The 18,561-nt window shown below is 37.6% G+C and overlaps 1 protein-coding gene across 2 annotated transcripts; it reads left to right on the top strand.

Annotated features, from left to right (window-relative positions):
- The first annotated feature begins 5,542 nt into the window (after positions 1 to 5,542).
- Positions 5,543 to 15,565, top strand: zbtb32 (zinc finger and BTB domain containing 32). Of its 2 annotated transcripts, XM_040029494.1 has the most exons (5): positions 5,543 to 5,632; positions 8,217 to 9,268; positions 10,290 to 10,393; positions 11,996 to 12,160; positions 14,289 to 15,565. In XM_040029494.1, exons 2-5 carry the CDS (start codon positions 8,247 to 8,249, stop codon positions 14,516 to 14,518), a joined length of 1,521 nt encoding a protein of 506 aa, XP_039885428.1. In that variant the 5' UTR covers positions 5,543 to 5,632; positions 8,217 to 8,246; the 3' UTR covers positions 14,519 to 15,565. The 2 variants fall into 2 exon arrangements, with proteins under 2 accessions (XP_039885428.1, XP_039885429.1); XM_040029495.1 differs by having other exon boundaries at positions 5,550 to 9,268.
- Positions 15,566 to 18,561: the final 2,996 nt, after the last annotated feature.

Below are 18,561 nucleotides of genomic sequence, written 5' to 3'. Positions count from 1 at the left end.
AATGTGCATTTGACCAAATAAAAGATAAATGTCATTTTTATCATATGACACGTGGGCGGTGGACGCACTAATGTGGAATGTGCAGATGAGCGCAAGTACCCCACACGGTTAGACACCTCGGTGAGTCAGCACTGATGATGGGTAAAGTGTCTGATGGTGATTGTCAACTGACGGCGGGTGGGACAGCAGGTGTTGAGGAGTGGGGTGTTAGGGGGGCCTGAGAGTCTTGAGATTACTGGTAGGTGAAGCCCTTTGCATCAGTTCTGGCTTTTTCTTCCTATATAGTGCAAGGTGACATTTAAGCATTGGTATATTGCTAATTTCACTGAGAGGAATCGATGAGATCAGACTGTCCAGTGGTTTGAGCAACATTTGACAATAACTGCACAAACAAGGGTGTGAAGAATAGCCCCCAAATGTCACCGACTTTCTTCTAAGCATGCACACAGCACGATACCTATACGTGATTAAGCTACCACGAATGGTCAGATATCGTATATTACATCGCGGAATTGTAACGTATGGCAGTAATGCACTAATAACTGCGAGAAAACCTATTAAATAAAAAAAGTAAGCTGAAAAAAAACAAACACACACGAAATGACAGTTTCTAGTTTTTTCCCTTCTTAATGCAACAACCTGTCAAACCTGTGATCACAGCCATTACAGGAAACCACCTTGTGGTTCACACTTTATGCATGTCCCTTTATCATATAGGTGAGAAGCATTTATGACGAATACTACTTAATCTTATATTTGGAATTAAGTTCTATGTAAATGATGAACTCTTGAAAATTATTGGGAAAAGCGGTTTGCGCACTGTATTCACCACATAGGAAATTCACATATCCAAAACATGCTGCCAAAGTCAAAATGGAAAAAAAAGCAAAAAACCCCCCCCAAAGTTAACTTAAAATTCTCTAAGATCATGCATGATCGTGCATGTGGAGAAACAAAATCACTTTTTATGTGTCGCCTTTTTAATTCTGCAACTCTGAACAGAGTCAAGTGGGGGGTTTTTTAATACGCTATTCATTTCTTCTTTGTCTTAATATGCAAACAGAAACCTTGCAGAGAAAAAATTCTTGAGCAAGATCTTATCTCTGCTTAAAACAAACTACTCACCACAAACCAAAATATAGCATACGATACAACACATTAGGTGGTGTTTATTGTAATATATAAGAAGAAGTAATCATGTCAATTTATATCCCTCATGACAACTGGACATTGCAAGAACAATAAGGGCAGGAACAGTGTTCTTTATAGTAACTTAAAAGCCATGCACAACAATGTATTAATACAACAGAAATAGCAAATGATAGCAATCGCACTATGATTCCTCTACGAGACTTGAGTTAAAAAATAAATATCAAAACAGCTTGATTTATACAGCTCATATGAGACAATTGGGATTCTTTGGCAGGTTTTAACAATACAGTGCACAATGGGAAAAATCTGATCCATGTGTTTCTAAATAAATGTAATTGACAAGGTCAGTAATCCAGTCAGCATTTAATCAAAGATTAGTTCTGAAGGTGTTGATGTAAATACGAAATGTATGTAGTTATAATAAGCTGATAGTCAAATAAAAGTAATGGCGTTTTTACTGTGTAATATAACGTGTTAGATTTACTTTAAACAGTAGGTCGAACAAAGTGTTGTTGTTTTTTTCTGCATTTCCAAGAGCAACTTCCTGAATGTAAAGAAAATGCAGAAAACAAAGTTTCCTGCTGAGGTTTTTACCTCAAGTGGTGCTATGGAGCTGTTTTTCAACAAATGGGCACTTCCCTTGCCTGTTTTGGGTGTGTGTATTAGTACATAAAGGCCAGTGAGGCCTTGCAAGTCCCCACCGATGCCTTTTCTAATATTTCACTGAAAAACAGGTGGTAGAAACATACTGACATGTGCAGAGATGTGCTAAATCTGTTTTCTAGTAAACAGAGCATTAACAATTTGATTTGAAAAAGAAAGTGCACTCTAAGTTCTATAGTTTTACATGCAAGGACATAATTAAAAAAGCCTACAACCTCAGATGAACAAGACAAGAACACATGAAATAAAGCACTGTGCCATCATTTATTTAAAAAAAGAAAAAAATCAGAATCAGTGAATCAAAAACTGAGAACACTTTGTGATTCACTAGCGTGCAGAACCATCTTTAGCTAGTATATCTCTTGCATCATAGTGGAGAAATTCTGACCACTCTTTTTTTACAACTTTGCTTCAATTTATTGTGGTTTGGGGGAAATTGTTTGTGCACAACTACCTTAAGGTCCCACCGCAGCATTTCAGTTGGGTTGAGGCCGGGTTTTTAACTGGGCTATTGCAACACCTTGATTCTTTTCTTTTTCTGGCATCCTGTTTTAGTTTTGCTGCTGTGCTTGGGATCTTTGTCCTGTTGCATGACCCCATTTCAGCCAAGTTTTAGCTGTTGGACATACAACCTCATTTGTCTCTAGAATATATTGGTATACAGAGGAGCACAGATGGCGGTTTGCAGAGCTTAGGCTATGCTGCCATGTTCTTTTAGAGAGAAGAAGATTTTTACCAGTTCCTGTTAATAACTTTAAAATTCAACATGCTAATTGAGGCAAGTAGAGTCTCACATGTAGCTCTTGGGTTTTTGCAGTTTCTCAGAGAAATAGACGCTCTGATTTTTGAGTGAATTTGCCGGGCGTCCACATATCATGTCTTGAATGTTTTCCACTTATGAATAATCATTCTTACTGTAGACTTCAGATTGTTTGGAAACTGTCTCATAAATCTTCCCAGACTGACAGACAACAACAGTTGCTTGTGTTAGAACATACCTGATCTTTCCTTCTTGGCATTGTGTTAATGTACATCTGAATCCTCCATAACTGCCAAAAGTCTTGTTTTTGTAGAGATGCTCTAACTCACTGATGATCAGCTAACTGGCTGCATTTGATTAGCACCAACTGGTTGCTACTTTCCCTCTTAATTTCCATGGATGTAGCACGAGTTTAGTATGAACTTTCCACGTAGTTTTTGTATTGTGGCTTCTGTATTAACTATGCTGTTGTAAAAATGAGCTTCTATTTAAATTATTTTAGAATCAAGTAAGGAACAGATGATTTTATATTGCATTCTGAAATGTAAAACCGTAGCAATGAAAGTTGTACTACTTTCTTTTTTCATGACTGTATAATGCTTTAAAAATGTCTTTGCAAATGTTCTTGCACTTTGTAAACATCAGGTATATACACTACATTTTAGTAAGCATTACTCAATTAAGAACTGAAATACTTACATGAAACTGTTTAAACTTTAGTCATCCACAAATGGCTTGTTACTGGAACCGAGTCTATGTAATGCTAGCTAGCAAGTTAGCCAAAGAGAATCATTATTCTGTGTGCAATGGAGTATTAGATATGTTATTAACATTACATTTCACTGTGCTTGTAGTTTCAGTAAAAGTGAACATGGCAGTCATCAGTAAAAGCAAAGAAATAATTTCACTAAGCAAAGCTAAAATTAATATAATTCATGCAAAAAGGTGTTTTCAGGCTTTTGACCACACACAATAGTATTTTACCATGTTCTCTTTTAACAGTTTTTGCATGTTGACTCAAACTAAAAGCTACTTTATAGAGCTTCTACAATAAACAAGTTTAGACAACACTGGCTTACAAGTAATACCATTGACAGCCTCATAAGTATTGATACTTGCTTTCCAGTTGTAGTTTATGTGCTACCGTGCTGCTGAAATGAACACTACATAAAGTCCTAGCTCTGTCTTGTACATATGTTTTGTTTCAATTTGTAACCATGATTGTTTGGTTTTTACACTTGCAGCATGTTCAATTGTGCTAAATAGTCTACTGTGTTTCTTCTGTGCCAACCATGACAGCATAGCTCATGTTGTTTTGTCACGTTGTCACTCTCACTGTGTGTGTATCTGGTGTGTGTATGTGTGTCCACACCTGCGTGTACACAAAGAAAGGTTCCATTATAGCCGGAACTATCTTGAAGGTGGTAAAACCACTTTGTGAAGTAAATAACACTGGTCATCATATTACACTGGCATACTATATTGGTAAACCAAGGATCATTAAATTTATGTGGATATAATGGTAATACCAACCACCTAAGTAAATATTGCGGCAGACCAAGGTAACCCCCTCATGACAACTGCACTCCTGAAAAGCATCTGCCTGTCTAAACATCACACCTTCCTTCAGTTGAACAGTTTAAGGAAGTTACAAAAAGAGCCAAAGATCTTGAATCAGCCTTGAATCTCCCCAGATTTTGACCAAATGAGCATCCAGAATGCACATCATACCCGAGTGGGTCACAGCTCTTTGAACAGCAGGACTCTAACACAAATATTCGAGAACAAGCTTTAATGTCGTTTTTGATTGTTCTGCCCTCCTAACAGCTCGGCAGTTACTGTTTTCACTTTGTGAGCCTTGCCTCTGTGCGTGCGCGTATCTTTGTTTGTGTAATAATGGCAAAATGTGGTCCGCCCACATTCACAGACAGACACACGCCCACGTTCTCAATAATCTGTCAGGCATTTGTAACTGCAATTAAATTTTTGTAAATGCAAATATTTCTAATGACGAGTGTGGTTCACTCGGTGGTCTCTAATCATTTTTAGGTGGAAAATGCTCATCTGTGTTGACAAACTGCTGATTTTCTTTACACTTGTATGAAGAGCCCAAATTATACTGTATAACAAGAATTCTTTAAAAAGATGGCACATCTGCATGTTTTTCCTATCACATGATGTCTCCCCCTGAGCTGAACAAAAAAATGTAAAGAAACAACCTTTAAGTTTTAAAAATGTAGCAGAAAAAAATAACTAGCTTAAAAATTAAAGCTAATTTAGGAATATGGCAAAACAAACCGTTAAATGCAAGCAAAGGCACAGAGTATACTCCACCATCACGGGCTGACAAACTGACCAGCTCGCTACAGTTGGCCTATTTTTACAGGTTGTCACGCCAACATCTGACATATCGAAAGGCCAAAGCAGATATTTCTATTTTCAGAGCGCAGCTTTTAGTAAAGCTCGGCCCTACATATCAGTACCACTGGGCTTTGGTCTGTATGTTTCCTGTCACAGATGACTGTCTTTGAAGTGGTTTTTGTCTCAGCAGAGAACAGTCTATTAATGTAGTGACCAGCAAATGAAGTAGGAGGAGAGGAAATCATGTACAACATGTACAGGTGTGCAACATTACCATTCAACCACTGTCCTCATTTTTCTCTCTCATTTTCAAAAAAGTTTTCATTGTTAATTTGGTTTGGTTTGTGTTTTGTATTCGACAACAATAGCTGTATGACACTTATACAAGAAGTAGAAATTATTCCTTATCAAAACTTCCTCCGTGGTTTGAGCAAAGCAAAATTTAACAAAGTACTGGTTTAGTTAACAGAAAGTCCCCATCTTTAATCACAAAAGGCAAGCCTTTTAGCACTGTAATCAGAGCACCAATCAGAGAGAGTTAACATGAAGAGGAGGGACTGAAGAGACAAAAGAGGAAACCACCCTGCCCCACAGTATAACCTGTGCCCTGACAGACATGTCACTTTAGAAGTCGCTTCACAGTCATGATGCGAGGTAGCTCATCGTTCGCCTTGGAGAATATTCACTAAACATCTGGTAAGTGCCTCATTCATGCAGCTTGTTGCTTCTTAGGTTTCCAACACTTGAAACCACAAGAAGATGCACCTCAACATTTCTCATCTTTGCTCTTTTTAACTGTCTAATCTTTGATCTACTGTAAACACAACTTAGCACTGTGCTACTGATATGTTGCCCGTTGAGGGTTTTATCAATTGGGTTTCAACTCTAGTGCTTTACGTGTGAGCTCTGGAAGGGTTTACTTTAACTACTTCTCTTGTCAAATGTGTAAGGCTTTACATTGACATTGATTATACTTTTACTAAAAGGAGATCAAACACCTGCTAACTATGGCACAACTCAGGTCTACATTGATCCGAGCAGCTGCAGTGGGAACAATATATTATACCAGGCAGTTTATGACAAATAAACAGTTAGATTAAGACAAATAGATTTAAACCAGGTAAGCGTGAACTTTGGGCACAGCATAAAATAACATTTATAGGCCAGCAGCTTCCAGGAGAGCACCTCTATATGCACTACAGTGAACAATCATAAATTATACAGTACTATTGGAATTACATAAATGTCACCAGAAAGTCAGCACAGTATTTGAAAACACATTCTAATCACAGTTAAAATGAAAGTGCATGAATTGGCACATAATGCACTCTGAAAGACATCAATAATCCTGAAAGGCCTTTGCAAGTAAGACAAGAGCATCAATATACAGATCAAAGATTTGTTTATGACACATTTCTTTTCACATCTCACCAAAATCTCCTTGGATTTAAAATAATGTTAATTAAAAAATTTTTTTTAATGATTATAAATACATTATGTAATGTTAGTGTGTATCCACATGCTTAATTATATTGTCGTCACGACTGTGACAACTAATACGATAATATTTTAATAATGACATTGGTATTTTATTATCATTATTGGCGCTGTTTTAACGTAAATGCAGGTCACTTAAAATGACTATGTGGAAAATGACGAAAATTGTACTCCAGAAATTTTAATTGTTCTGAAAAGAAAGTTACTTTATATGTAGCTTTGCAAAATCAAAGCATTATATGCGCGTATACTTAATATATCTTTATATTTGAAGCCGTAAATGCCATACTGGGAAATACGGGTCAACGCACTTTATATTCATCTATGCGGACGATACCCGTCACTAAACTGACATAAGCTCGATTTGCACACTGAATTCCCTATGTGCTTTCGACACTGTTTATGTAGAATTAAACATTTAATAATTGTCTTGACTTTAAAAAAAAAAACCAAAACCGATAAATGCATGCTCAAATGAAAACTCAAGCTTGTCTTCAAACCCAAGTACACAGAAGCACTAAGTAACTTTGTACTTTCGATAATGGCCTTGCGCCACTGTCACTTTCACTCTCACTGCTCCATGCTGTACCACTTACACCTACATATGAGACACAGCCAAATAATTGACAAACATAAAAACTAAAAATAATTTGAAATTAATTAAAGCAAGCTAAAACGCTTTTAAAAGGCTTTAAAGGATTAAATCGCTCATGTAAAATATTTTCGTAAATTTTTACGCAAGACAAAAGATTTTGATTGGTGCATCATTTATGCACATATTTTTTTTAAATTCCAGTAATGAGACAACTAAATGTCATTTTGTTTCACATTTACTTTTCATTTACAGTCACCATCGAGGTACGGGTATGGGTTTGCAATTGCGCAAAAAAAGACAACAAAAAAACCTTCTGAAATAGCTCACAGTACTTGTGACCTCTGCTTCAGAAACCGACCGCACACTGTATAATCATAAAGGTTCATTATAGACTTCAGACGGTGTGAAGATGACAAAACTTTCAGGCATCCGGTAGTTTTAGCGTACAGCCACAGCCTCTTCATCCATGTATTCTCAATATTAATGTTAAATTCCAAAAAAATACTTACATATTTACATATTCCACCCCTGCAATATCTTGCATCTGATGTTTACTGTACTCAAATATGGTCTTATTGTTGTTGATGTTCAAACTTTTTACTCATGTTTACGCGTGTACAGTCATTAGTCATGGTTTCATATACTGTTAGGGCTTTGTGGCTTTAGAGTGTGTATGTGAACTCTGAATATCAAAGCTTTCACATAAGAGTACATTTCCACACAGCAGCCAGGCATTCAAACATGATAACAGACACAGTAGTGATTGAGGAAAGTTTTCTTGCAAATATGACTCTACAAAAAGATACAGGATTTTTTTTAAAGAATACTTTTAAAAAACTGTTTTGAAAATTCCCTGAAAATGAAATTGAGTTACACCGGTTCTTTGTAATTACACAAATAATAAATATCTTTGTAATAATCATGTTGGGTACATTCTGCCCCCTCAGCTTTCACTATAGGTAATGCTCTTTGGAAAGGGTGGAAAAAAACAGTGCAAACCACAGAGAAGTATATATGTTAATCACAAGCCAATCTGTGCTGCTGTTTTTCAACCTGATTTTCCAACATACAATTTAGCATTTCTGGAAATGTCACATAGCAATGTGGCAAATAGATGGAACAAACTTTCAGATAGAGTGGGCATAATCTGATGGGATATCTCTTTTGGTTTTGGTTTTCTCTTCTCAGACTTTTGATTATACATCTACACCTTCAGACATGATCAGAATCAACAACACCCAATACTTCCACTTCCTGGAGCAGGCAGATGCCTTACGCCGCTCAGGGTCACTCTGTGATGCTATAATTTCGGTAAAGAGTCAAACTTTCAGGGCTCATCGTCTAGTACTAGCCTGTGCTAGCAGAACTTTAGCACAGCAGCTAGCCCGCGGAGACATAGACAGCCCTGTACGCTGCACTCTAGAGTATTTTTCACCTCACACCTTCCAGCAAGTTCTGGATTTCACCTACACGCAAGCTCTTGAGGTCTCTGTGGATGATCTGCAACTACTGTTGAAAGCTGCACAACTGCTGGAGATGCAGCCACTGGAGGATCAGTGCAGGAAGCAGCTGGACACTCTTGACTGCAGAGCAGAAAAGCAGGAAAAAAGAGACAAAACCACTGACGTCAAAGTAGAAAAGGAGACTCCAGAGGGACAAAATCAACATCCAAATGCAAGTCCATTTAATGAGGATAAACTGCTTAAGAGGTCCTTCCCTGGGAATGAGGCAGGCACTGCCTTGGAAAACCTTTCACCCTCTACTCCTACTAAGACCCACAGCAGTCCATCACCCCCAAGAAAGAAGGCCAAACTGTCCCCTATTTCAGAACCAATTCACAGCAGAAACAGTGCTGTTGCCAAGCCTGCTAGTAGCAATTCCTCTTTCTCTTATCCATGGACTTTCTCTACAAACATGTGGGACTCTGTGAGCACCTTGCGGCGAATAGCAGAAAACTATCCAAGCTTACTTGCAGCTCACCCTCTTCAGTCACCCAACCAGTCCTCTATACCCTACCCATACTCTCTCTCCAGTCCCCAAATGTTCCCCCTACTAAGTTCTCATTTTCAAACCCCAGGTCAGAACCCCATAATGGGCTACTCAGGCTTCCACCCCCGCTATGCACAAAACATTTACACTGGTCCGACTCGAATGGGAAACATAATCAAACAGAGCCTTTTAAAAAGAAAAAGATCTAGCCAGAAAGCATTTCCTGGGACTGTTCAACCTGGTGAACCAAGGTAAGACACAGTTCGGACATGATTTTGGAAACTTGTTTTTTTTTTTTTTCTAGTCATTATCTCCAAATTTTTCCTCTAATAGAGTAATTTAGAATCCCCCGATTTGCTCAATTTTTCCTTTGTGACAGCTACCACACCTGACTCACTGCTTTTTGGGTAGATATGTGTTAACAAGCCTCCTGCATTTTCCAGCTACATCAGTTTCACCTGTTAACCCTTCCTTGCCAGTCCAGGTCTGTGAAATTCATTTTTGAGAAGTTATCATCCTAGCTTCCACTGCGCAAAAGGGCTAAAAAAAGAGATATATTTATAAATGTTTATATATATATATATATGTGTGTGTGTGTGTGTATATATATATGTGTGTGTGTGTGTATATATATATATATATATATATATATATATATATATATATATATATATATATATATGTATATATATATATATATATATATGTATATGTATATATATATATATATATATATATATATATATAGTAAGTTTCATTTATCATCAAAGTAATAACCCACTTCACCTTGTTTTGTTTTTATGTGATAATTTAGCGTATACACATTGCGCACTGTTCCTCACAGCAAAACCAAATAGAACATAACGGGGAGCCCCCTAAATTTCTCCCCTCCTTTGCAAATTCGAGAGTTTCCACACACTGAAATCTTCCTTTACTGTTTAGTCTGGTCTACCTCTTTTCAGTCTTTTCTTTAGCATTGAGCATGTACTAAACATATAAGTATATTGTGGTTGAAATTTGAGAGGAAGGAAGTTTTAAGTGTCTAAGGGACGTAATTTGTGATAACACGTAAAGCAGTAAAACGTATGCAGACTGACTTTTTTCCATGTGCCATTATGAAGGTGTGCCTTAGAAGTCGGCACACAGAAATCTTTTTTTTATATATATATTTGCGGTTTGTGACTTTGGGAGACAAATGAAGGTTTACATTTTAAATTAAAGGTATAATTAGTACATTTGTTTTTTTGCAACTGTTAATTTGTGTGTCCTCAGTTACCCCGAAGTGTCCAAAGCCAGCAAAGACAGAGGTCAAGACTGCCAACATTGCAGTCTACGCAATGATCCGGTGCTGCGGGAGTCAGTCTCCACACAGTTAGGTAATGATATGAGAAACACAAAACACACACTTTCAATAATCAAAACACGCTGAAGCTACATTATTATTGTAAAAGTGATCATCCTGTGTAGAAATGATAATTTTAACAAGATAACAGTAAAAAGTTCTTTTCATGACCCCTAACCTCTGCAGACTCCAGCTGTGTAGCAACGCAATGGAAAGTGATAAAAAGAGTTGTGGTTTTTGAAAGCAGGGTGCAGCAGGAGCAGTAGTGTGGTTACTAGATACAGCTAGATACATGCAGTACAGTATGTACTGCATCGCAACAGTGGTTTGTCCCATGCCAAAAAAGTCAAACATATTGATTTATTATGTCGTTCTAATATTCATTTCATCCACACAAAAATGAGTTACACAATCTGTGCGTGTGCATGTTTGTGTGGGTGAGTGTGTGCACACGAAAGTGTACAATCAGCCTGATAAATATTTTATCAGATGTTGAATATCTTTGCTCAATGGAACATTATGATCATGCTTAAACAGATTAGGCAATGGTAAAACTGTGTCTTACCAGCAGCTGCATCTTAAATAAAATTCAGAGTTTTCTTGCTGCTGCATAGAGTAAGGATAACAGTAAAACAATCTTTATTAGTATTATTATTTTTGTAAAAGTCAACCGAGAAACACACATATTATTTCTAGATCTTTACAAAACAGAGAGAGACGTGTTCAAACCTTATATGAGGTTAGGTATTTTTTAGCAAGAAGTGATATATTGGACAGGAAATGCACTAATGACAACAGGTCTCAGTAGCTTGTGTTTAGAGTGGTAAGTGTTCGATTGTTGTGGTTTATTCTTTCAATTTCCCCTACTACAGTACACCCCCTTCTCCTTTCAGCATCCTGTCTAAAACTATGAGGCCCATGTTTTTACTTGATAGACCCTAAAAAATATAAGGTAGTGTAAAGCTTCAGTGGTGCTACCTTAACCTCAAAAATCACACCTTTATAATTTTTAGAGGTGATATGCGTGCATAGTGACAGGAAGGTAAGCTTGTACCAACTGAATTTATTGTCTTGCAACAGGATGCTTAACAAAAATAGACGTGCCTTAGAAATGCAAGTGAAATGCTGTATGTCTAATGCTGTGCGACTAAAATCGGTTTTTAAAGGTCTGGCAAAAACTGTGGTTATTTATTTTGAAACAGCTGGTTGAGTTAGCAAGTCAGAGCAAGAGACTCTGCGAGCATGACTACTAACATCAGCTAAGGCGGGATTATCACTAACAGTTATCTGACAGTTATTTATCAAGAAATCGATTAACACACAATTTTGCAGAGCCAGCTGTGAACCCGTTAGATCTTCTCTTTTTTGCAAGATACAAACATGCCAGCATTAATCAAATTATTTTCAAAATTATTTTCAGATACATTTCCTGGTGATCCACTACCTGATTGTTCAGCGTCGCAGCTCTACTATAGATTCAGCCACATTTATGCAATATCTTGTTGTTGTGTAGTTCCATTCCAGCAAGCAATGCAAGCAGCTTCTATCTGACAACATACAACTTACAACAGAAAAGGTCACCACAATATTCGCACCAAGATCTGTTTTTTATATTAAAATCTGATTGTTTTCAAAGGCAAAACCTGCACAGGATGTCGGTTCTGCGGACGAGGAGACGTTACACCGCATGAATCAGAGACCAGAGGAGACCACAGAGGAGAAAAACCCTATCAGTGCCAACATTGCCCTAAGAAGTTTAGTCTGAAACATCAGCTGGACACACACCACCGAGTACACACTGGTAAGCGCATCTCTTCAACAGCAGTGCATCAGCGTATCAGATTATTTACTTTTTTTTCAAAGATAGCTGTGAGAATTTTCGACTTATAGTGCAGCAAAGAATCCTCTGGCTTGACACTGATGGAAAATGATTACCCACAGCAATGACTAATAATTTAGAAAAAAAAGAAATTAAATAAAATCTATAAACATAGGTCACAAGTGTTAACCTAGTTACAAAATGACGTCCGATAAATCTGCCCAGTATGTATTTACCAACTCTGACTTTGAAAAGCATGTTTAAAAATAACAACAGCAACAAAGGTCTGACGTTGTTTTAGTCAGTGGGACTTGGAAAATCATATCAGAGACATGGCATGGCAGGCTACAGCCAAATTAAGGAATTTATGAATAACTGTCACAGTTATACCATTTTTTAAGTATCCTCATTATAATAACTAAGAAGTTTTTGTGTTTTTCAGTACATTTAAAAAGTGTCTGCACTTTTTAAATGTACAACCGGGCCCATGTGCATTACTGCAGAACATCTTCGGAAGTAGAGAGTTTTCCACTCATTCTAATACTATGAAGTTAACCTTGCAGAATATGAAACTTGCAGACTTGAAACTTGCACGCAACAGAGAATCTAGTCAACAAAGGGCATCGTGTCTGTATTTAACTGCAAAGCAATTCTATACATTGAGGAAATACTAAATAGTAAAGAAAATACATTTCCAAAACACTCCTTAAAGCTTTATTATTAAGATTACTTTGGAGACACTGACATTAGAAATATTCACCATGATGAATGTCTAGCATTTGCTCTGCATATTGGGTTTTTGGGAGTGTAGGATTCAGAAGCTTAAAGCAAAAGAAGAGAATTTAAAAATGAAATGCACTGATGGAAAGGACATGAGCTAATTTGTTTAAGTTGAGGTCTGTTTAGCTACAGAAATGGTAATGAACATGAGTCGGTCTTTCAGATAGGCCAGTGTGTTCTAGGATAGATCTGCTTCATAATAACATCTTTTAAGAGCAATTTTGATGTCTCACATATCAACGAGTATCTGAAAGACTGAAAGAAGACACTAAAAAGAAATTCCCGGGTATATTACTTCATAAATAAGTCACTTCTTTTTCAGGCGTTCACACACTTAGATGTTTAAAAGCTCTTTGGAAAGGATTTTGTTTTAGACTTTTAACACTACCTGTTAAACCAGTAGACTTTTTTTATAAGCACAGATTTTGTCAGCACATTTTATTAATATGAAAATGTAAGTTTTTTTTCTCAGAATGACTAAGCTGATATTTATCTATTTCATTTTGTGTTGCTTTGACCTACAATCAAATAGAAAAACCGACTTAGTGGAAAGCAGATGCAAGTGGTGCAAAGCTGGATGATTTGCATAAAAGTGCCCCAGTTTAATCTACTCATGTTTACTCATTTAAGAAGTGTGTCTGTTGAGAGCGAAAGAAAAATTGACCCAATAAACAGTTTTAGGATTTGACTAAATATTAAACATTGCATGTATACCAGAATTTATGCCAATCAGTAAATTTATATCTGCAACCAGAATAGAACCAATTCAGTATTCAAATTGTGAGATGTGTTCTCACGATCTATAGTACAGTCTCTTGGTCATGGCATTTAATAGTGATCAGCGGGGAAAAAATGTTTTTACAGAAAATGATAATGGCACAGTAAAATTGACCTTTGACCTTACAGATATAAAATGTAATTTTACCCTAACAGACATTTGTACAAAATCTTTTATTTATCTGATGAATTTCTTCAAGTAGGGCTAAAATAGGTACTTCGAGAGTTCACCGTGTGAAACTGACTTTGACAATCAAATTCATCAGTGCGTTCTTGATAACAAGTGAATGTTTGTGCAAATTATGAAGAAGGAAAAAAAAAATCCCTTGAGGCTTTCAAGGTCGTATGTAGCCTACATAAATACAGACAACCCAGAAAAACATAACCCCACATACTACATCTACTGGCACAGAGGCCCGTGCTAAACAGATTGTAAAACGCTGAAAATAAATATGTTTTAAACACCCTTTCTCAAGTGAGCGCTCCTCTCTTCCACCTCCTTTCTCTTCCTTCCTGTGCCCCCTACCCTGCTCTTTCTTCTTTCTGCTTCAAGGCGAAAAACCATTCGAGTGTCGCCTCTGTGGTCAACGTTCACGGGACTACTCGGCCATGATCAAGCACCTGCGGACTCACGGTGGGGCCGCGCCGTACCAGTGCACAGTGTGCCTGGAGTTCTGCAGCAGCCTGGTCGCCATGCAAAGACACATCAAGAGCCACGCAGTGCAAGACTTCCCCCCTGACTGGAGCATCAACAGCACCTACCTGTATATCTCCCACATCTGAGCCACGCCTCACAATCCAACTGCCTCCATCGACGCGAAGTTCTCAAGAGTGTAGCTGTAATGTGCACCTCTCAGCTATAATCATTACATAGCCTACACACAGCTAAGCATCAATTATATTTCTAAAGGTAAAATTAAAAAAAAAGTATGTATGGTAATGTTTGAGAAATCTAGAGGGCCATTAAACACTTACCCCTAAGTGAAATGCAAGATTACAAACTGGAGTGTAGCAATAACTTGTATACAAACTGCAACTGTTCTGTATTCGCCGTCAAAACTACAGATCAGATCAATACAGCACTAATTTCCAGTGACATGTCAGAAAAAGATATTGAAAGTGTTTACCATGCATTAAAGCCACATCAACAGCTTATCCTCATCGAATGACGCAGGCATCTTCTCTCCGACTTTCATTATCACTTGACTGTTGTATAATCTTTGTGTGTCTGACTTAGGTTTACAGCACCCTCTTGAGGAGAACCACAGTAACATTATGACAAATTTCAACTGAAATATGCAACATAGTGTCCACATCTATCTTATTCTGGACAGAAAGAAAGGCGATTTCTCCAGAAACAATCAAGATGAGTTTAAGCTGTAGCAGTACTGGTGAGAGAACTGGCAGCAAAAATGTTAATATACAAAAAACAGTTTAAAAGAGGCTAAAATTTAGCAAAGATGACACCTGTCCTCTCATTAATAGTGACTAGTTAGCTTATATTATCAGTATTATCACAGAGCTTTTGCATCTATACCAAGCTTGATAGTGAGAATAGTTGAGCGCTTTCTTTTCTTTATTTGGACGTGCTGTAGTAAAAGTCACTCAGAGGTAGGCCTGCCAACTTAAATACCTCCATAAAAGCTCCATACAAGTTTCAGGATTGAAATTATTACATACATATTATGTATGTTTGCACACTGCTTCCTGGAATGAGCTTTCAGTGAAACTCTTGGGTCTGTTTCCATCAAAATGTATTTGTTGATTTGTACAGCATTATCCTAAATGTGTATTAGCTGTGAAATAAATAAATAAACATTATTCATCTTTCACTCTAATTTTTTTTCATACAGATGTTGATGTAAATGCACGTAGATATAAACATAAAATGCAAAGTGAAAAATCTTTACAGTAATTACACATAGCAAGTACCCTTATTTTTCACCTTATTTTTTAAAAATACATAAATACATACGTTGACGTAAATACACATAGATATGAAGAAAAAAGGCAAAGTGCATATATATGTGTGTGTGTGTGTGTGTGTGTGTATGTATATATATATATATATATATATATATATATATATGTGTGTGTGTGTGTGTGTGTGTATATATATATATATATATATATATGTGTGTGTGTGTGTGTGTGTGTGTGTGTGTGAGTGAGAGTGTACATAGCTTTGAAGTCACTATAATAAGATGAGAGGTCCCATTAACTAAACACATCAGAATCTGAGAATTTGTGTCACATTATTTTATGATATAATGTGATTATATTATAGTATAATTTAGATATAATATATTTAAATGTTCAGTTAGCCATTAGAACCTCACACAGGATGCGTCCAATTGTGATCAATGCAGTGGTAGTACATGTTATAAAGACAAGCAGTTGTTTTCCTGGTCCCCTTTTCAAGGTTTGGTTCCAGTCGGTCTGTTTGGTATTGGTTAAAGTCAATATAATGGCCTTATAAGTCACATATTGTGTGTTTGTGTGGCGGTGTGTTCCGTGTCCTCTTATATTTAGTACATGTACGGTGCATCTCACAAAGGCTGTAATTCATCCAAAACAGCGGTGCAGCACCTCGCAGCAAAAAAAAAAAAAAAAATGATTACGTTTGTTAAAAGTCGCGCCGCTTAGTTCTGTCCTTGCACGGTTTCACATAGGGCGTAATAGAAGACGTCTGCACGTACAAAAGTGGTCGGATTCTCGGCGCCGCTCCTGTGTCTGACTTCCTTCACTGCTCGGTGCAGCTTCACGCTGCTTCCGTTAAAAAAAAGAGAGGGGGGACTATTTTAAGCGATACGAGGCGGAGATACACTAGTACGCTTCTGAAACGCGTTGCGGCGCGTCTGGTTATTTTTTTTTTGTGAGTGGGCGCTATCAGCTCCGACTGCTGCGTAGGAGCCGGAAAGTGACGCAGTCGCAAGTGGGTATTCCCGGGCAATTGGAGGGCGGTGGGGATGGGGGGTACGAGAACCAAGTCCGTAGGTACAATACCAGTCACAGATCAGTGACATGTCGAATTTCGTTTGTGTAAATAAAACGTACCAAAATAACACAACCGCTGTGAAATTTGACATTTTGATGTACTCATTTACATTTATGCATCATATTCTTACCAAGCTCGTTTTTCCCAACCACTTTTACAAAACTTTTTTTTTCTTTAAAGTGAAATGCGTGAACCATACTACTGAGTATTCATATGCTGCAGATTTTTGTGCCAAATTACAACAAAAGAATTTGAAACATGTTGCAAGCCCGACTCTTTTGGGCCTCTGTCGAAGCCAGTGGCTGAAACTGTGATAATGGGCCAATTGTAGCAGTAAAAGCACAAAAGTAGAAATATGTTGCATGTGTCATGTTAGCAAAGTACCTTGGCTAACTATGCACAGTACAAGAGCAGAGTTATTAGGAAGGCTGGCTAAGGCCTTATTGGCTCCCTGCTCTAATCTGCTATCTTAAAAGCTCCATTTACCACTTGCATAGTACAGTCTGTTGTAATGTTCCCTCTAAGCTGCGCACGTGCGCAATTGCGCACTGCTGGCACGGTCTCTGCGCACAGAAAATCTGGGTTGCGCACAAAAAAAATCCAACCTGAATTAAAATTAAAATTAAAACTTTAACAATTCTGTTTTGCAGTGTTAGTCAGTAAGTGACTGGCTGCTCCCATATGGAATTAGAACGATCCCATCTTATCCCACAATCCAGCCAATAATGCGATTCACATTCGTATATATGGAGCTAATCAACGTCCTTATGTGCCGACACCGGTGTTAGCTAGCAAAGCGGCGTGGCTGATGTGGAGTGAAGCCACGTTAATGACAACGTGTACAACCATTGGAGATGTGAGCAGGACAGTCGGAACAATTGATGGAAAAAGTGTGGACTTTATACCAGTTTTTAAATTGTGTTGATAGGCCACGTAAAACCAGAGTTATGATAAAAATATATGCAATGTTTGGTTTTCTTCCTGAATACTATTGTTGTTTATATTTACTGCGGGAAGAAACGGTAAAAACTGCGTTTTATAAGGAAAGCGCTCGAAAGCACTCTCCGCCTGTGAGCATAGCTGGAGTGGCCATCGGCCCACCGGGCAAATGGTAATGTTTCGTTTTAAATGGGCCGATGTTTTTTTTGTTGTTGTCTTTTTTCCCGTAACGGTGTAAACAGTGAAAGGTGGCGGATTGGACAGATGCTGGCAGACGTGTAAAAATAACTCAATTGTTTGGTAGTGGCTATGGAGGAGCTTTCACAGATTCAGTAAAATTAGCAAGTGGTGGAGGCCAGCAGGTGGATGAGGGAAAGGAGAGGCGGAGGAGGAGAGACCCGAGGCGGCCGCCGGTCCGACTGTCAGGTGAACTGAGCTTCAGGTGAGAAGTTATGACCTGCAGTCTATCTGGGTCAGATATAAACCAAGTTTAGGTGTAGTTTATTTTCGTTGTGCTAACTTTTTACAGTCAGTTACAATAACTCGTACTGCGTGCTAGCTAGCATGACGGAGTTTCTATACAGCTGGGTGGGTGCTATGATGTGACTGCTGAACTTTATTTTATTCATAAGCTTAGTAGAGTCAGTGTTGCCAACTCCTCAGTAAGGAAAATCGCTATTGGTTGTCCTAAAAGTCGCTAAATGACGTCATTGCCTAATTTGCATAATTGGTCATGCTAATCTAATTGTAACCTATGTTGTTGGAGAGAGAAATAACATCGTGGAAGAGACATAAAGTGAGTAAAAACGTCCTAAATGCATTTAGAGTTTATTTAGAACTACAAATTAAATTTCTTTTAGCAATTATTGTTTTTTTTTAATGTCACAAT

The sequence above is a fragment of the Simochromis diagramma genome, unplaced genomic scaffold, assembly GCF_900408965.1.
Source record: "Simochromis diagramma unplaced genomic scaffold, fSimDia1.1 OVJJ01000361.1, whole genome shotgun sequence".
Classification (NCBI taxonomy): Eukaryota; Metazoa; Chordata; class Actinopteri; order Cichliformes; family Cichlidae; genus Simochromis; species Simochromis diagramma.
This window is presented reverse-complemented; position numbering and strand designations above follow the sequence as displayed.